Source organism: Gobio gobio (assembly GCF_949357685.1).
Source record: "Gobio gobio genome assembly, chromosome: 4".
Classification (NCBI taxonomy): domain Eukaryota; kingdom Metazoa; phylum Chordata; class Actinopteri; order Cypriniformes; family Gobionidae; genus Gobio; species Gobio gobio.
Genome location: NC_137100.1, coordinates 49,407,749 through 49,429,030, shown reverse-complemented (window position 1 = coordinate 49,429,030; position 21,282 = coordinate 49,407,749). Strand labels below are relative to the sequence as shown.

Below are 21,282 nucleotides of genomic sequence, written 5' to 3'. Positions count from 1 at the left end.
TTAAACAGAAATGCTGCTGCTGTAGACTGCAGTGCTAAGAATATGTCTCTTTCTCTCCTCAGCTCACTCATACTCCGCAGGCTGTGGCTTTTCGAAATTTAGGCAATACTACCAAGAACACTCCTCCAACTTCACTTCCTGTCAATCAAGGCAATGCCCAACATTCTGCTGCTTTGGATGTGAACTCCAGCATCACCTTTCCACTGAAGCAACCCAAAGTGGTTTACTCTGTTTCAAAAGCAAATACATAGCCTGAAATAGACTTGGTATAAAAAAAGGTCCAAGACCTTCTGCTTTTCGAACTACCTCAAAACCAGTACGAGTATGCAGAAAAGTGTCCGGCACATGAAATATGTATGTTATTGTTTTTTAAATCTTGTTTGGCCCAACCAGGCATTGTTTGGTGGAGCTTGTATGAATATGTCCTTTTGGACACAATGGGGTTCAGAAGCCTGAAGACAAAAAGACTGTTGCCAGTGTCTTTGCTAACACCTTTTATGTTTAAATATTATAAATATTGAATAATTTCGTTTACAAAAGGACTTCAAAAGTCCAAAGCTCAATATGTTATGCCGTGAGCATTGTTCTCTGTTCGACTGCTTTTTAAGATTAAAAGAAATAAAGATACACTTGGTGGATAGAAAAAAACACTTGCTTGCTGTGTCCTGTGGAGGCGCTGTTTCTCTTATTACTGTGGCTCATACTATGGACTGGTTGCTTCAGTCACAGATGCTTCAGTGAAAGGGAGACTCGCGCTTGTCTCGACGGACACCGTGATGCTTCTGCCCGCGTGTCTCCGCCGCTGCGCGCGGCTTCTCTACTGGATCCCCGTCACGGTCATTATCGTGGTTGTGATGTGGTCATACTACGCCTATGTCGTGCACTTCTGTTGGAGTGAGTAATTTTTTTGCAAAATATTTCATTAAAGTTAATTTAATGATGCAGATTTCGTGGGATTAAAAGGCCATACGGGATATTAAAGTGTAGGAGAGACGGAACTTGATGTAACATTTTGTTTCAGCGTCTGTAACTCTGTATTTTTTTATGTTTCTCAACGTTTATGATGTTCCTATATTTGACTGCTACTGATTAAAATAGTTATGAAATCCACAAGTATCACTTATCTGTGTAATTCAGTTACAACTCCATTGCTGAGGTGGTTTTATATAATGTTCAAAGTTAATTATTATTCCAACAACTATCACCACCCCAACCCATAATTTATGTTAGTGCGAAATGCTAAACGAATAGAAAACATTTGAATTCAAAACGGCAAATAAAATTACAATTCGTTTGGAAACAAATACAGATATACGTAGCTATAACAAAAGAAAACTATAGATTGTGTGTATAAGTCAGTCAGACAACTGACAAATGAAGCATGTGAATGTGTACTATTTTGTGCAGTCTTTGTGGGTTTAGTAGAAGTTCATTGGTGGTCATGTATTGTAGTGATTTCAGCCCTGTAACGTTAGCTCATGTCATTTTGGTTAAATTGAGACTGTTACACTCCCTGGTCTCCCTCTTATTATGAAAAGTTATTGAGCACCTGCTATAAATCTAAATATTTAAAACGCTGTTCATTATTGAATATGACATCAGATGTTATGAATGACTCTTGTTCATATTTGTGTGCCAGTCCTGCTTACCTGTGCAACTCAGAGAGGTATGAAATCTTTGTGGTGTTATAAATATTTATTGTGTGAAAATATGCAGTTCTAAAGTTTAAAAAAACAAAATTTGCATTTACTTTATTTTGATTTATAATTGTATATGTTCTTATTCTCTCAGTGGTGTTCCTTTGCCTGTTCCATGTGTGTTTTGGGATGTTCTTATGGTCATTTTGGAAAGCAGTGTCTACTCCACCGTCCTCTCCTTCTGTGGAGGTACAGTAGCTTCATAAATTGATAGTTCTTTACCAAAAAACAAGTATTTCCCCCCCACTGGACCTTCTGGAGAAAGAAAGCCAATAGCTTTTGGACATGCTACAATCATAAAGGCATGTTTTTTTTTGTATATATCATAGAAAAAAGAGTCTTTTTGACGAACCTATCTTGGAGTACCATGTAAATATTATTGTGTGTGTATATATGTACAATAGTATGATAGTACAATAGTATCTTATACCATTGCTGCTGGACCGTAAACACCATAGACATTGAGGGATATATATATATATTTGTATATTGATATGGCCACATTGCATACATTACAGTGATTGTTCATTTGATAGAGCATGAGGTAAGATGTAAATAGCAAAATGTTTAATATCCGACTACTGTTTTACTATAGAAATGTTAAATGGCCAACAGTAATATTCAGTGAGGCAAACTACTAGACTTTGATTCATGCATGATTCATGCAGTTCATAATTAAATGTGACAAGACTAGAAACATAGAGCAGTTTTGGCACATTAGGCATACGATTAAAAGGGAATGAGTAAAATAAATATTTTAAAATACAAATTTTCAAGACATGGTTACAGCCTTCCATCAGTGTACCATAGTATAACAGCAGTACGTTTTTGCAAGAGGAATTTAAACACCTCCCCATTTCTGCTGGCTTTACCCCCACAGTTAGAAGAGATGAGTAGACTTGGGCTCTTATGGGGGTCAGCCCATCCACTTTCAAGTTATTTAAGTCAGGCATGTCATATGTGACAAATGAGCGTAAAAGAAACCCCTCTCCCTCTCAGAGCACCGCCATCTAATTTACTAATTGTGTGTGTGCGTGGGTGTCTGTGTTCAGTTTCAGCTCTCCTCTTCAGACTCGCTGCTCTATGAACGGGAACGTGGCGGTATAGAGAAGAGTCAGATTCTCCTGGAAATCTCCCAGAAGCTTCCAGTTCATACACGTACAGCAACCGGAGGTCAGGAAACTTGTCAGTGCTATCACGGATAAACATGACAATATAAAGTATAAATAAAATCTACAAACTAAACTGGACTGACTCCAAATGTAACTCGATTCACACTGTACCTGTAAACATTAACCTGCTCCATCAACACCATGTAATTGAGGGAAGACACTGAACTCTAGATTACTCCAGAGACACTGAATCTGCAATTAGTGCATTTTGAATGGCCTTCAGTGAAAAGCATCTGCATCATGTTAGAAGGTTCCATGCTTCAGTGGTTCCTGCACTGCTGTGTTACAGAGGGAATCTGTAATGCATGTACGGAATACTCAGCACTGTGGCAAAAATTAATTATATTCTAGCTCTGTGTCTTGAGTTTGCAGTCTGATTCACAAACGAATTACTCTTATGAGCTTATTGTTTTATTGAATATTTCAAAAAAGACAAGTTGCCATTTTAATCAATATCAAACACTGCCTTACTTTTGAGCATTAGCAGAGAGAGAATTCTCCCATATGGACAAAATGGAGATTGAAATCAGAGGCGGACAGTAGTGAAGTATTTTTAAATTCTACTCCAGTACATATTTCAAGTATATGTGTCAGTATCACAGTTTTTCTTTGGAAAACTTTTACTTCACTTAATTCCAAAGCATAATTTAGTACTTTTTACTGCACTACGTTTCATAAATAAAAGTTTTTATTTTATTTTTACTTTAATAGTTAATTGCATTAAAAATGTAGTACTTTCTTTCTTTTACTCAAGTAAAACTTTGAATTACTTTTACTTGAGTAAAAGTATACAGTACTACATTTTCAATGTAAATAAGTATTAAATGATATTCAACATGAAACGTAGTGCAGTAAAAATTACAATATTATATTTTGGAATGTTGTGAAGTAAAACTTTTCCAAAGAAGAACAATTAAAAAGTACATAACTTGAAATAAAATTACTTGAAAAGTAAAAATACTTCATTACTGTCCGCCTCCGATTAAAACTGAAATGCAGCCAAATGAATTGGAAATTTGGAAGAAATCTGTATCAATACCCAGCCCCACAACAGACCAAAATTCTGTTACTTGCTGAAAATCTGTGAACAATAATGATGCCAAATCTTGTAACATTTCACACAAAAAAATACTGGTTTGGTGCAATGTAAGGATAAGAAAATGATGACGGAATAGTCTTCTTTTCAAACTTTACTTTAATACAAAAGTAAACAACTTACAAGTGATCAAATCAATAACACCAATGTGTCAACAACAAACAAAACCAATAAACAAAAAATGAGAATAATAATAAAATAAATTCCAGCTTACTTACCAGCCCCCATCAGATATTGTAACACTTTAGTTTAGGGTCCAATTCTCACTTTTTAACAAGTTGCTAATTAGCATGCATTTAATAGGATATTGGCTTTTTATTGGTACTTATAAAGTCTTATTCTGCATGACCATATTATACGTCCCTTACAGGGATAGTTCACCCAAAAATGAAAATTATCCCATAATTTACTCAACCTCAAGCCATCCCAGGTGTATATGACATTCTTCTTTCAGATGTACAATCAGGGTTATTTAAAAAAAAAAATGTCCTGGCTAATCCTAGCATTATAATGGCAGTGAATGGCAGCCCAAAATTTGAAGCCCAAAAAGTGCATCCCTCCATTATAAAAGTAATCCACACGGCTCCAGGGGGTTAATAAAGACCTTCTGAAGCGAAGCAATATCCATATTTAAAAATGTATAAAGTAAGATATCTAGCTTCCGACGCACTCTTCCATATTCAACTTAAGAAAAAGTGTAACTTCTCTCAGTTCAAAACCCTTGTGCTACGTCCAATGTCATTGTTGCGCCAGTTATGCTTTTTCCGCAAATTTAAGGCGGTATTTAATATAACTCTGATTGTATTCGTCTGAAAGAAGAAAGTCATATACACCTAGGATGATTTGAGGGTGAGTAAATCATGGGCTAATTTTCCTTTTTGGGTGAACTATCCCTTTAATCCTACCCAAAACTTAACAACTGCCTTACTAACCATTAATAATCAATTGCTTTTGATTGAAGTCTGAATTCTCCAATATTTTTGTTAACTAATCTAAAATGATCTTCTATTATAAGATATACAACATGAATTAAAACATACATAAGAGTCTCTTATAAAAAATAAATTCCATTTACCTAAACGTCAGAGAAAATGTTATTTATTTATTTGGTTGTTTGTGTGTGTGTGTGTGTGTGTGTTCATCTCAGCTATCAGGTTCTGTCATCACTGCCAATTGATAAAACCAGATCGCTGCCATCACTGTTCTGTCTGCCAAATGTAAGAATTGTTCTCTCTCTCTCTCTCCATTTCTGTGTGCGTATCAGTGCATCTCCCACTCATCTACGCACTCTTCCCTTAATGAAAGGGAGAGACGTTGAAATGCGATCTGTGTGCGAGTGTGTGTGTGATAATTACAGGATGTTGTTGTAGCGCTTGGTCACATTTATTTGAGTGGACACAGTGAATCTTCTCAAATGAGTTTCGCTCCATGTCAATATCAGGTTCCCTGCCTTTGATTAAAGTCCAGGTCCTGAGTGTGAGAGGGAGAGTGAGTGCAATGGAGAAAAATAATGACTGTGTGTTTGTGGAGATTTTGAATGTGTGTGTCTGATTACACTAGGGTTTTTATTATTATTTAATGAGAATAGTTCCTGTGGCCTGTGCACTTCACTCCTGCTGTCTGTCTCTCTTTTTTTGTAGGTGTGTACTGAAGATGGATCATCATTGCCCCTGGTTTGTAAACTAAATTAAAATTGATCCTATTTACTTACTAAATGCACATTTCTGTTTATTGTGAATGATTTATTGGTGTATTTTATTTGTTAAGAATAAAGAATCTTTGTAGTCTATAGCTTAGTAATGGTTAATCAAAGGTTAGTAACTTACTCTTCCTGTAAACATCTTTTTATTTTCTATTGTTGATTAGTCATTGCAGGCTATTGAAGCCAAATATCTACTTAGATATTTATTTAACTTGGATTCAGGAAGTAAAATGGCTTGACTTAAACTCTTAACATGTTTCATGTTGTTTAAATGAATAATATTGCCTTTTTAAAAAAGTGCCACTTATTCTCTTCTTCCGTGTGTATGTTGTGTGTTGTTGTGAGCATGTTCAGGCTGAATAACTGTATTGGGTTCTCCAACTATAAGTTCTTCATGCTCTTCCTCCTCTACTCACTCCTGTACTGCCTCCTCATCGTCGCAACAGTTACGCCGACCTTCATCCAACTGTGGCTGGTGGGTGACCCTTGTGCCTTTTGCATTGCATGTTTTTTTTGCAAGTTTTACATGCACTTTGAGTGGAAGAGACTAGTCTCGGGCTGAGATGGCACGTCTACAGACCACCCACAGTCGCTTGTCATCAGATATTTGAAATGTACTGTAATTTTACGCATTCTACAACCCCATTTCCATAAATGTTGGGACATTTTGTTAAGTGCAATAAAATCAAGAATCTGTGATTTTGTTAATTTTCATAAACCTTAGTACAAAGAAAAGATTACCAATGTTTTCAGGGACCAAATTAATTGTATTTTGTAAAGATAAGACATTTTGATTTTGATGGCTGCTACACAATCAAAAAATTGGGACAGAAAAAATTAAAGTGAAAATTTTATAGAATATCAGAGTTAAACTATTTTGAAACAGCCCACAATAAGTAGGTGAATTGGTAATAGGTGAGAGTATCTTGATTGAGTGTAAACGTTGCATCTCAGTCTTTGCTAGCAAAGATGGGTCATCATGGCTCATCACTTTATGCCACATATCATGAGAGAATTGTCAAATAATAAAAAAAAAAATCGCATTTCTCATTGCAAGATAGCAAAGAATTTGGGTCTTTCACCATACACATAATACTTTGAAAAAATTCAGTGAATCCAGAGAAATCTCAGGCCGTGTAGGGCAAGGCAGGAAACCTCTGTTGAATGTGCGTGATCCTTTGAGCCCTCAGATGGCATTGCATGAGAATATTTTTATTTATATATGGGTCAAAGACGAAATAGGGGTTTTCAAGCATCAAAAAAATAAATGTGTAATACAGCTTTAAATTTAGTTTTTTCCTGTACATTAGAATGTGTCCTGTTTAATTTTATATTTTCTTAGCAAAAATAATGACTATCACACATTTTTTACCATGATTTACAGAAGACACCCACAAAAATGTCATTCAGTGTAACAATATTTATGTATCAGAAAATCTTATTAGGCATATTTAAAACAGGAATCATTTGATGGCATATTAAAAGACTCTATTTAAGTATCAAAGTCCAGCCCACAAATACTAATTAATTGTAATTTTTAAATCTTTATACTTTGCCACTATCCTTCAAACCACTAGGTCTACCTATTTGCCAGGAAGACGTTTTTGTAAGAAAGTGAAAATCATTTAAAATATAATAAAATTTTGTATGATCACATTATTTTATATAATTTAATGATTACAGGTTAGAATAAGTATATTGTTTAATTTTTTACATAAATATATCTGTTACACTGAATGAAAAAAGCATTACCCTGAATGACGAAATTCTACTTCAGCTTATATTGCAGGCCATAAGCTGGCCATCTATATCAAAAAGTGAGCTTGACCAGTAAAGTTAATCACAATTATTCACAACATCTACTTATTTTAAAAAAATTCTAACAATATAAATGTTTTTTTGGCATTTCACTGAATGACGTGCGGTTTTGTAACTTAGATACCACACCATGAAAAGGTGGAATTATCAAATATTTAAGAGCAATGAATTCACTTTTCTGCAGCACCACATGGTCTTCAGGGGGCCTTTTGATGATGTCACAGACTGTCGAATGACTATCTGTTTTTTATATGATTTCAGAATGGCTTCTTGATCCTGTTACACTGAATGATCTCTTACAAACTGGATTTTCGGGACAAAAGTCCCCTGGTTATTTAAATACTTAAAAAAATAAGTAAGACATAGTCCTTTTAATATAACACAGCCAACACATATTTGAAAATGCCAAGAAAACAAATTTATTTTTTTACTTATTTCATTCATTAATTTTAAGATGTAATGGCAAAATCAAAGTCCGGACCATTACGCTGAATGACAATTTTACACTTTGGAACATTATTTCCCCTAAATGTTGACATTTTATTTTGACAAAAGTTATTTGAAATAGTAAAGTAGACAGTTTACTTGCATTTAACATGTTTTTTATGTATATAAAATGACTTTTGTAAACATAATTTGATGCGGACACCAAAATTGTGACGTCTCGTCTTTGACCCATATACAGGGAGTGCAGAATTATTAGGCACGTTGATTTTCTGATCATATTTTTTTTCCAGGCACATTTGACCAATTCCAAACCACAGTAATCCTAATAACTACTATTGATTTAGTATTTAATAATGTATAAGTGATATATAATTGTTCATGAAGGCTGGAAATGAAAATCACCTTATATTCAGGTGTGCAGAATTATTAGGCATGTTTTCTTTTACAGATAAATTGAGCCAAAAAAGAGATTTAACTCAGACTGAAAAGTCAAAAAGTATTAAATGCCCATGAGAAGGATGCAATACTAATGCAATACTAGACATTGCAGTTAAGGCATGACCATTGGACAGTGAAATGCTCGTTGGGTCAGCAGGATTTGACAAAAACATGTGGCGGAGAAAAGACACCTGTTAACTGCAAAAGAATTAAGAATTAAGGTGAAGAATTAAGGGTGAAACCATCAGGAACCCTTTAGTCTCCAGCGCCACCATTTTCCAGAGCTGCAACCTACCTGGAGTCTCCAGAAGTGCAAGGTGTCAGGATCTCAGAGACTTCAGTTAGGTAAAGAATCCTAAAAAATGACCCCCACTAGATAAGAATCACAAGCTGAAGTGTTGTAAAATACATGAAGAAGGTTTTTTTATAGGCTTTATGGACAGATAGGTTGAGAATGACTCTTGAAGGACCAGCACCACATCCTCTAGTACCACTGTTTGAAGAATTCATCTTCCAGAATCTGGCAGTACGTTTTGGGAGTTCATTTTAGTCCATCCTGAAGTCCGTTTTGCAGAGATGGACTAAAAATGAACTCCCAAAACGTACTGAAAATGGTGGCGCTGGAGACTAAAGGGTTCCTGATGGTTTCACCCTTAATTCTTCACCTTAATTCTTAATTCTTTTGCGGTTAACAGGTGTCTTTTCTTCACCACCTGTTTTTGTCAGATCCTGCTGACCCAACGAGCATTTCACTGTCCAATGGTCACGCCTTAACTGCAATGTCTAGTATTGCATTAGTATTGCATCCTTCTCATGGGCATTTAATACTTTTTGACTTTTCAGTCTGAGTTAAATCTCTTTTTTGGCTCAATTTATCTGTAAAAGAAAACATGCCTAATAATTCTGCACACCTGAATATAAGGTGATTTTCATTTCCAGCCTTCATGAACAATTATATATCACTTATACAGTATTAAATACTAAATCAATAGTAGTTATTAGGATTACTGTGGTTTGGAATTGGTCAAATGTGCCTGGAAAAAAAATATGATCAGAAAATCAACGTGCCTAATAATTCTGCACTCCCTGTATATATATATATATATATATATATATATAATTATATTAGGGATGCAACAATACAGTTAGTCCACGGTTCAATACATACCTCGGTTTTTACCCACAGTTTTCGGTTCGGTTCTGATGGCTTGTCACATACATTTTTTGTTATTCTATTCTTAGGCGACAGGAACAGCAAGATGTTAAGGAGAAAAAAGTCTATTTTTTTTATTGCAATACTCTTTCTTTATTTTACTTAAAAGAATTGAAAAACCTTACTTAAACTTAAAACTTTACTTAAAAAAAACCCTTGTACACATTCTTAGTGTATTGGATAATATAAAATAAATATATATAAAGATTTACAATGGCAGCTCAGAGCTGTACAGCAGCATTTAAGTATGAAATTGAATGAATGAATGTAAAAATAAAACACTACATAGACTTCACTATAAAATATACACTGATTCTTAGCTACTGTATTAGTTTTTCAGTCAAGAGCAGTGAGTGATTTTCTCTGTGTCTTTTGTTGTTGTATTAACATTAAAGGGATATTTCACTCAAAACTGAAAATTCTATCACCGAGAAATGAATACAGGTTTGAAACAATATTAGAGTGAGTAAATAATGACATAATTTTATAGGTGAACTGACCCTTTAAGGACTGCGTGTTCACTGGCTGCGCTGCACATCTAATATACAGACACGATTGCGATTTTACTTTCACTTTAGACATAACCGACTGTGTTTATATTAACCTTGTGTGTAATTGACAGTATTAAGGCAGTAAGACGACTACTTAGTTCAGTATTCACGTGTTTGACAGGCTTTTAGTGCGCGCGCTCTGAAAAGCGCATGTTAAAACCGCACACGCGAATGAAACCGGCAAGGCTTTAAAACGCATGCAAATAATGAACTTTCATGATTGTGAATAACTATAGTGTTGCGTGAGTATAACTCTACCACTAACGTGTGATGTGAATGTATGTTGCGTTGTTCAGTATTGGGATGGAGGCAAATTATAGAATTTGTAGAAAAATAATTAATTAAATGCGAAACCGAAAAAAACGCAATTCACAAGCGCGTATTGAACCGTGAATGCCGTACCGAACGGTTCAATATTATATTGAGAATTGTGGCATCCCTAATATATATACACTCACCTAAAGGATTATTAGGAACACCTGTTCAATTTCTCATTAATGCAATTATCTAATCAACCAATCACATGGCAGTTGCTTCAATGCATTAAGGGGTGTGGTCCTGGTCAAGACAATCTCCTGAACTCCAAACTGAATGTCAGAATGGGAAAGAAAGGTGATTTAAGCTATTTTGAGCGTGGCATGGTTGTTGGTGCCAGACGGGCCGGTCTGAGTATTTCACAATCTGCTCAGTTACTGGAATTTTCACGCACAACCATTTCTAGGGTTTACAAAGAATGGTGTGAAAAGGGAAAAACATCCAGTATGCGGCAGTCCTGTGGGCGAAAATGCCTTGTTGATGCTAGAGGTCAGAGGAGAATGGGCTGACTGATTCAAGCTGATAGAAGAGCAACTTTGACTGAAATAACCACTCGTTACAACAGAGGTATGCAGCAAAGCATTTGTGAAGCCACAACACGCACAACCTTGAGGCGGATGGGCTACAACAGCAGAAGACCCCACCGGGTACCACTCATCTCCACTACAAATAGGAAAAAGAGGCTACAATTTGCACAAGCTCACCAAAATTGGACAGTTGAAGACTGGAAAAATGTTGCCTGGTCTGATGAGTCTCGATTTCTGTTGAGACATTCAGATGGTAGAGTCAGAATTTGGCGTAAACAGAATGAGAACATGGATCCATCATGCCTTGTTACCACTGTGCAGGCTGGTGGTGGTGGTGTAATGGTGTGGGGGATGTTTTCTTGGCACACTTTAGGCCCCTTAGTGCCAATTGGGCATCGTTTAAATGCCACGGCCTACCTGAGCATTGTTTCTGACCATGTCCATCCCTTTATGACCACCATGTACCCATCCTCTGATGGCTACTTCCAGCAGGATAATGCACCATGTCACAAAGCTCGAATCATTTCAAATTGGTTTCTTGAACATGACAATTAGTTCACTGTACTAAAATGGCCCCCACAGTCACCAGATCCCAACCCAATAGAGCATCTTTGGGATGTGGTGGAACGGGAGCTTCGTACCCTGGATGTGCATCCCACAAATCTCCATCAACTGCAAGATGCTATCCTATCAATATGGGCCAACATTTCTAAAGAATGCTTTCAGCACCTTGTTGAATCAATGCCACGTGATCCACCACCAGCATCCACCTGGATGATGCGACGGCAGCCATATTGCGCCAGAACGCTCACCACACACCAGCTGATTGGTGGAGGGTGATGAAGCCAATCAGTATATGGGGATGATTAGGAGGCCATAATGGACAGAGGCCAATGGGCAAATTTGGCCAGGATGCAGGGGTTACTCCCCTACTGGGATATTTAATGACCACAGAGAGTCAGGACCTCAGTTTAACGTCTCATCCGAAGGACGGTGCTTTTTTGACAGTATAGTGTCCCCATTTCTATACTGGGGCTTTAGGACCCACACAGACAACAGGGTGAGCACCTCCTGCTGCCCTCACTAACACCCCTTCCAGCAGCAGCAGCTACCTAGTTTTCCCAGGAGGTCTCCCATCCAGGAACTAACCAGGCTCAACCCTGCTTAGCTTCAGTGGGAAACCAGTCTTGGGCTACAGGGAGATATGGCTTTTTGATGAAATCTGAGAGCTTTCTGTCCCTCCAACTGACACTTTGACGCTTCAAAAAGTTAATATATTTGAATTCAGTGGTTTATTCCAAATTTTTTGAACAGACTCAATCATTTTATATGATGAAAAGATGTAATTTAGGCTAGCGGTCACAGGAGGGACAGAAAACGTTCAGATTTCATAAAAATATATATTTATTTGTGTTCCGAAGATGAGACAAATTATTACTAGTTTGGAATGACATGAGGGTGAGTAAATGATGGCAGAATTTTCATTTTTAGTTGAACTATCTCTTTAAATGCAGAGCCGCTTTAGATAAAAGTAGCTACTACATGTATAAATGTAATTTAAGTGATTGCAAGTAAATTTGATATAAAACATTTTCTTTTGCAGTATAATTAATTCTTATTTATATAATAATTATGTAGCAACAATTTACAATGTTTCATTTGTTAACATTAGTTAACTACACTAAACATGAATGACAGCAAATGTTAATTTCAATATTTACTAATACATTTGTAAAATAAAAAGTTGCACCTGTTAACATTAATGTGCTGAAAATAATTAAAATGTGTATTTTCATTAACAAAGATGAATAAATGCATATATAAAAAAATTATATATATATTTTTCAATGTTAGTTTGTTAGCTTCTGCATACTAATATTAATATGGGACCTTATTGTATGGTATTACCAGTAATAATTGTATGAATAATTCAATCAATTGTTAATCAATAATTCTTATTTCTGTGTTTCACAGTATCTTACTACAGTATTCCTGAATTACACTCTGCACCCCCCCCCCCCCTCTCTCTCTCTCTCTCAGGGCAAACTGTTTGATAGTTGTGTTAAACTGCATGTCTTGTTCCTGACACTGGTGTCGGCCATGTTTGCTGTTACCCTCTGTTTTTTGCTCTTCTTCCACATCTGGCTGCTTGCCAGCAACAAAACTACTCTTGGTAAAACCTGTGTTTCACATATGCACATCATTTATATGAGGTTTTGTAGGTGTCATAACATCTCTTGCTCTCTTTCTCTCAGAGTGGTTGTCAGTCCCCTTTTTTGCAGATGGACCAGGAAGTGAAGCATTTGATGTAGGTGTCTGGACAAACTTCTTACAGGTGTTTGGAAAGAAAAAGATATACTGGCCATTCCCAGTGTTTAGCAGGTCAGTATTAAGCAGTAATCACCATATGTGGCAACCTTAAACAGCCTACAGATTATAAACAGTATATTTTGCAGAATAATTGTTTATTCTAATTTATTATAATAAAAACTACTGTTCAAAAGTTTCAGTAAGATATTTTTTTTAAAGAAATTACTTTTACCATTCAGCAAGGATGCATTAAATTGATCAAAAGTGATTGTGAAGATTTACAGTGCAACAAAAGATTTAGATTTCAAATAGATTATATCAAATAAATAAATAACTTTCTATGCATCAAAGAATCCTGAAAAAAATGCATCATAGTTTCTACAAAATATTAAGCAGCACAATTGTTTTGATGATAAAAAGGACTCTTTAGCAACAGGTTTCTTCAGCACCAAATCAGCATAATAGAATGATTTCGGAGTGTATATATACACATTTCAATCATGAAAACTTGTGTATATGTGTGTGTATGTATATGTGTGTGTGTGTGTGTATGTATATATATATATATACCGATCAGACATAACATTATGACCAGGTAAAGTGAATAACACTGATTATCTCTTCATCATGGCATCTGTCAGTGGGTGGGATATATTAGGCAGCAAGTGAACATTTTGTCCTCAAAGTTGTGTTAGAAGCAGGACAAATGGGCAAGCATAAGGATTTGAGCGAGCTTGCCAAGGGCAAAATTGTGATGGCTAGACGACGGTCAGAGCATCTCCAAAACTTGGGGGGTGTTCCCAGTCTGCAGTGTCTTTCAAAAGTGGTCCAAGGAAGGAACAGTGGTGAACCGGCAAAAAGGTCATGGGTGGCAAATGCTTATTGATGCACGTGAGGAGCGAAGCCTGGCCTGTGTGGTCAGATCAAACAGATGAGCTACTGTAGCTCAAATTACTCTAGAAATGAATGCTGGTTCTGATAGAAAGGTGTCAGACATTTTGTCAGACACAGTGCATCGCAGTTTGTTGCTGCATCCACCGCCGAAAGCGCCAACAGTGAGCATCAGAACTGGACCACGGAGCAATGGAAGAAGGTGGCCTGGTCTGATGAATCACATTTTCTTTTACATCAAGTGGATGGCCGGGAGCATATGCGTCACTTACCTGGGGAACACTTAGCACCAGGATGCACTATGGGAAGAAGGCAAGCTGGCAGAGGCACTGTGATGCTTTGGGCAATGTTCTAATGGGAAACCTTGGGTCCTGCCATCCATGTGGATGTTACTTTGACACGTACCACCTACCTAGGCATTGTTGCAGACCATGTACACCCTTTCATGTAAACTGTATTCTTGGTAGCTGTGGTTTCTTTCAGCAGGATAAGGCGCCCTGCCACAAAGCAAAAATGGTTCAGGAATGGTTTCAGGAGCACGAGTTTGAGGTGTTGACTTGGCCTCCAAATTCCCCAGATCTCAATCCAATCGAGCATCTGTGGGATGTGCTAAACAAACAAGTCCGATCCATGGAGGCCCCACCTCGCAACTTACAGGACTTAAAGGATCTGCTGCTAACATCTTGGTGCCAGATACCACAGCACACCTTCAGGGGTCTAGCAGAGTCCATGCCTCGGCGGGTCAGGGCAGCAAAAGGGGGACCAACACAATATTAGGACATATTAGGTCATGATGTTATGCCTGACCAGTGTGTGTGTGTGTGTATATATATATATATATATATATATTAGTGGTGGCCGAAATTATTAGAACACTTGGCATATTTAAGAGCTTTCAGTTGTTTTTGTTGAATTGGCCATTACAATACCCATAAAACGAATGAAATGCCTACAAAGTCATGATTATGCTCTATAAACCAGGTCATTTTCCTTGCAAAAAACAAGCTAAGCTATTTCACTGTCAATGTCACACAATCAAGTTTCTTCACAGAAGGCAAATTACTTGTGTAATCATTGTCAGGTGTGATTGTGGTTAAATTGATGGTGATGCAAGAGTCTTAGGACACAGCTGTGTGATTTCTTTTGAATGTACAAGGCCTATCCTGCTCATTAAGTGATTGGTAACATCAGGGTTTTGTCACTGCGGCCACACCACCAATTGGTATGAATTCAAAGCCTCTAGAAGTAGCCTTGAAGCACATGTTGCTCTTTGAACATGGCTAAGGTGAAAGAAGGAGCTAACGATTGAGCAATGAGTTCGAATAAAGGCTCTTTTTGATGCAGGCTGGAGTTACTGCCGCATAGCCAAGGACGCGAGATGCAGTCCAAGCACTTTAAAGTACACTCTAGACTGCCATGATGCCACCAATTCACACCAGAACCAAAAGGGGAGAGGTAGAAAAAAGAAACTTTCAGACAGACAAGTGAAGCATCTCATAATTCTCAGTCTTAAGGACAGAAGAAAAACCTCACGAGAACTGTGTGACGAGATCAATACCACAATGACTACTGGTGCAACAGTGTCTTCAAGAACTGTGTGTCAGAAACTGGGAGAAGGACTTAAAATAGAGTGAAACACCTGGAATTTGCAAGAGAACACAAGAAATGGACAAAGGAAGATTGGTATAAAATGTTGTGGACTGACAAGTCCAAGCTTGAACAGTTGAATGAATGAATGAATGAATGAATGAATGGAGGCCAGCAGCCATATCACCCTGTAGCCCAAGACTGGACTGTAGCCCAAGACTGGTTTCCCACTGAAGCCAAGCAGGGTTGAGCCTGGTCAGTACCTGGATGGGAGACCTCCTGGGAAAACTAGGTTGCTGCTGGAAGAGGTATTAGTGAAGCCAGCAGGGGGCGGTCACCCTGTGCTCTGTGTGGGTCCTAACGCCCCAGTAGTGATGGGGACACTATACCGTAACAAGCACCGTCCTTCGGATGAGACGTTAAGTCGAGGTCCTAACTCTCTGTGGTCATTAAAAATCCCATGGCACTTTTTGTAAAAGAGTAGGGGTTTAACCCCGGTGTTCTGGCCAAATTCCCTCCATTGGCCCTTACCAATCATGGCCTCCTAATAATCCCCATCCATTGAATTGGCTCTATCACCCTCCTCTCCACCAATAGCTGGTGTGTGGTGAGCGCACTGGCGCCTTGTACTGTGGCTGCCGTCGCATCATCCAAGTGGATGCTGCACACTGGTGGTGGTTGAGGAGAGACCCCTGCTATAGTTGTTAAGCGCTTTGGGTGTACAGTAGTACATAGGAAAGTGCTATATACAGTGGGGAGAACAAGTATTTGATACACTGCCGATTTTGCAGGTTTTCCTATTTACAAAGCATGTAGAGGTCTGTAATTTTTGATCATAGGTACACTTCAACTGTGAGCAGGGCCGGCTCTAGCTCTTTGGTTGCCCTAGGCGAGATTGAGTTTTGCCACCCCCCTTAATTGTTAAGCCCACCGGCAACTATAGTTGCCAGTGTATAGTTGTCATTTTCCTTCTGTAAGTATTTTTCTAGATATTATCCATGTTTTATATCTTAATGACACACAAGCAGACAACCAAATAAAGGATTTCAAGGAAAAAAAAAAGTATTAACTTCCTTCCTGTCACATGAGACTGCCAACTTCCTACCCCTACTTCCAGGGAGCACAACGAAGGCAAACCCTCCCAAAGAAAGGTCATTTTTATGTTACTAATAAGTATTTTTTGTTGACATATATATATCAACATAATCATGAAGGTCACTAGAATCATCAAAACAAAACAAATCTTACAACAGATCTATAGTTTTTAGTATACTTAGTCAAACATAATAAATTTGATTATGAATAAAGATTGATCTGTTGAAAGCAGTTATTTTGAGTTAGATGCTAAATGTTCTCCTCTTATACATATTTGACATTGAAGGGGTGGATACAACATATTTGCCCACCGGCAACTATGGTTGCCACAGATTTAAATACGATTTTCAAGAAAAAATACAAAAACCTGGGGAAAATAAATGCAGAACAAGCCATTCAGAAAAAATTGGGCACAAATGGGTTAAGTATTTATAAAAACTATATTAACAAAAATGCTCCTATAGTTACTCCAAGACTTAAAAAGCTAATTATGACTTTATAGTCTTCAAGAAAATCAAGAAAATTAAGACTTGAAGGATCAACTGCAATAAATTGGTCATACACAAATGCTAGAAAGAATGTTCAAGGATATTTACCAAATATTAACTCCATAAACTGTGCAACAACTCTCTTAAGCACCTATACCCTCTACAAACAAAAGTGCTGTTATGGATACACTGTACTTACCACTACAAAATTAAAATATATAAGTTCTTGTAGCTCTATCCCCATCTTAAATAATAAAAGATGAACAGTTGTTTCTGGCATTTCTATTCACCTTCAAAATTGACGCAGCATTAAAATTTGGCTCGCCTGGATTTCCTTATTGTCAGTGAAATGCGTAGTAATATGTAGATAACTAGCTAGCTAGTGATAGCTTAGTGACAGCAATAAAACGTCCAATGCCGTCCAATATTAGTTGATAATATCGATAATACGAAGTAAATTTATTTTGTTTGACACCTTTATGGCTGAGATGAGAAGACTTACCTCTATACTGGGCTTTCTTTTGATCGTCTGCCTTTCTCTTTTTCCGTCCCTGTGCTCTCGAGGGTTTAACGTTAGACCGCTTCATTTTTGAAGAACGCGCCAATGCTGAGCACTTGCCTGACCTAACGCCTGACCGCCTGTGCTCGACAATACTCACCATCAATTCAATCTAATAATCAGGTTAAGTAATTAAACGTGTGGCTGAGGGGGCGCCCAATGATGATCATGTTTAATAAACAGTATGTTTTATTTCGCTTGTTTTAATTCTATGCTTAATGGGAAGTAAGTTTAAGGGCGCCACTAGAGGGCGCCTGTGCGCGCCCCCAACACATTTGTCGCCCTAGGCAACCGCCTAGCTCGCCTATAGCAAACGCCGGCACTGACTGTGAGAAACGGAATCTAAAACAAAAATCCAGAAAATCACATTGTGTGATTTTTAAATAATTAATTTGCATTTTATTGCATGACATAAGTATTTGATCACCTACCAACCAGTAAGAATTCCGGCTCACAGACATGTTAGTTTTTCTTTATGCCCTCCTGTTCTCCACTCCCTTCTCATACAACCTGTATTAACTGCACCTGTTTGAACTCGTTACCTTTATAAAAGACACCTGTCGACACACTCAATCAAACAGACTCCAACCTCTCCACAATGGCCAAGACCAGAGAGCTGTGTAAGGACATCAGGGATAAAATTGTAAACCTGCACAAGGCTGGGATGGGCTACAGGACAATAGGCAAGCAGCTTGGTGAGAAGGCAACAACTGTTGCGCAATTATTAGAAAATGGAAGTTCAAGATGACGGTCAATCTCCCTCGGTCTGGGGCACCATGCAAGATCTCACCTCGTGGGACATCAATGATCATGAGGAAGGTGAGGGATCAGCCCAGAACTACACGGCAGGACCTGGTCAATGACCTGAAGAGAGCTGGGACCACAGTCTCAAAGAAAACCATTAGTAACACACTATGCCGTCATGGATTAAAATCCTGCAGCGCACACAAAGTCCCCCTGCTCAAGCCAGCACGTGTCCAGGCCCATCTGAAGTTTGCCAATGACCATCTGGATGATCCAGAGGAGGAATGGGAGAAGGTCAAATGGTCTGATGAGACAAAAATAGAGTTTTTTGATCTAAACTCCACTCGCCGTGTTTGGAGGAAGATGAAGGATGAGTACAACCCCAAGAACACCATCCCAACCGTGAAGCATGGAGGTGGAAACATCATTCTTTGGGGATGCTTTTCTACAAAGGGGACAGGACGACTGCACCGTATTGAGGGGAGGATGGATGGGGCATTGTATTGCGAGATCTTGGCCAACAACCTCCTTCCCTCAGTAAGAGCATTGAAGATGGGTCGTGGCTGGGTCTTCCAGCATGACAACGACCCGAAACACACAGCCAAGGCAACTAAGGAGTGGCTCCGTAAGAAGCATCTCAAGGTCCTGGAGTGGCCTAGCCAGTCTCCAGACCTGAACCCAATAGAAAATCTTTGGAGGGAGCTGAAAGTCCCTATTGCCCAGCGACAGCCCCGAAACCTGAAGGATCTGGAGAAGGTCTGTATGGAGGAGTGGGCCAGAATCCCTGCTGCAGTGTACGCAAACCTGGTCAAGAACTACAGGAAACATATAATGATCTCTGTAATTGCAAACAAAGGTTTCTGTACCAAATATTAAGTTTGATGCTTGAAGCTTTTTTGATGTATCAAATACTTATGTCATGCAATAAAATGCAAATTAATTACTTAAAAATCATACAATGTGATTTTCTGGATTTTTGTTTTAGATTCCGTCACTCACAGTTGAAGAGTATCTATGATACGAATTACAGACCTCTACATGCTTTGTAAGTGGGCAAACCTGCAAAATCGGCAGAGTATCAAATACTTGTTCTCCCCACTAAATGCCTCATTCATTCAGTTTGTTGAAGAGTGTATGTTTGTTGAAGAGTGTATGTTCGATGGAGGGATGGGGTAGTATTATGGTGTGCCTTTCAGCCTCAGAAACTGGTGACTTAGTGAAAATTGATGGCATCATGGAAAAGACAGTATACCAAAACATTCTGGTGAGGCACGGAGTACCATATGAGAGTCGTCTTATTAGGCCTGGATTTATTTTCCAAGAGGACAATGACCCTAAACATTCTTCTAACTATTGCCCGAACTACCTGCGATGGAAGGAATCTGCTGGAACATTTAACATGATGGGCTGGCCCCCTCGAAGTCCAGACCTGAACCCCATCGAGCACATTTGGGGTGAATTGGAAAATAAACTGGACCGATCTATTGTACATTCAAAGGAAAGCCTCAGTTGCAGAAGGCATGGGATAACATTAGTGTTGAATTTCTCAGGCAACATATTGACACTCGGCCAGAGAGAGAAATATAATTGAAAGCAGATATTTTAAATTACAATAATAATTCACAATATTACTGTTTTTATTTTTGATACAGCCGTGGTGAACATAAGAGACTTTTTATTAAAATTGTAGCTATAATTGCTTACTCTGTTATCACATTGCTGTTGGCACAGATTTATAAAAGCAAAAAGCCACTCAAGGCTGATGGTACTATAGTTAAGGAAGTTTTAGGTTTTGTTTTGCCTAAGTGATAAAATCACTGTAAGCACAATTCCTTTTCCTGATAATAACACAGATACCACAGCTTATGTTTACCGAGTGTTTCTTTTATGTTTATCAGTCAAGGGGATGGACATTCATTCCCCTTGAGATGGCAGATGTCGTCTCGCAGTCCTTCAGTGATAAATGGAAATGGGCATTCGGTCATGGAAGGAATTGTGGGTAAGAAACAAATTATCTGAATCATATTTCAAAATTCGACAAATTGGTTAATCAATCCAAGCCCAGTTTGCCGGTTTAGAGAGAGTCATCTAATTATGTGCTAGCACTGTAGTCAGAATGGTTTGGTAAATCTTTTATTTAGAGGGAGCCTGAATTTATCCCAGTTCTCACGCTGTCTCTGAAGTCGATCTCCTCTCTGCTTCTGTCATTAACTTAAGTGTGCTATCACAAAGAGTAGGATTACGAACACACATCCTCTAAAATTCAACCCACTAACTCTACATAGCACTCTGAATATTATTATTTTTTTTAATTCTCAGAAGTAACTGGCAGTTTAGGAGAGAAACGTAGGGAGTCTTCTATTGTAATACAAAGTTGATCTTTTTTCATTTTATAATTTTGGGAAAAGGCAGTTCAGACTCCAAGTTTATACTGCCCCCTTGAGGCCAAACCAAGGCTGCACAGCCTGATCAAATTGTGATTTGAGCCATATGTCTGTATCATTCTTTCCTGCCATCAGTCTCACCTGAGGGGGTCTCTGTTACCGTAGCTGTGGATGACTAGCAGTAATGAAATAAGGTATGAGAAATGCTTGTTCTGCAGTGCCAAAGTGTTCCAATGAAACAAAATAAA

At 38.1% G+C, this 21,282-nt stretch overlaps 2 protein-coding genes across 3 annotated transcripts in view; both read left to right on the top strand.

Annotated features, from left to right (window-relative positions):
• The window catches only part of atrxl (ATRX chromatin remodeler, like), a 31,848-nt gene extending 30,734 nt beyond the window's left edge, over window positions 1-1,114 (top strand). The window contains exon 34 of one of the 2 annotated variants that reach the window (XM_079814962.1): window positions 63-1,114. In XM_079814962.1, coding sequence (XP_079671088.1) covers window positions 63-251 — 189 coding nt within the window. In that variant the 3' untranslated portion in view covers window positions 252-1,114. The remainder of the gene's footprint in view (window positions 1-62) is intronic. The other variant, XM_079814963.1, reaches the window with a different exon arrangement.
• zdhhc15a (zDHHC palmitoyltransferase 15a) lies at window positions 777-21,213 on the top strand (the record flags this gene model as incomplete). The annotated part of the gene is made up of 11 exons (XM_079814964.1): window positions 777-894; window positions 1,640-1,666; window positions 1,792-1,886; window positions 2,750-2,870; window positions 5,113-5,182; window positions 5,606-5,638; window positions 6,022-6,142; window positions 13,017-13,149; window positions 13,232-13,358; window positions 20,549-20,649; window positions 21,170-21,213. The coding sequence occupies 11 exons, from the start codon at window positions 777-779 to the stop codon at window positions 21,211-21,213; spliced, it is 990 nt and encodes a 329-aa protein (XP_079671090.1).
• Window positions 21,214-21,282: the final 69 nt, after the last annotated feature.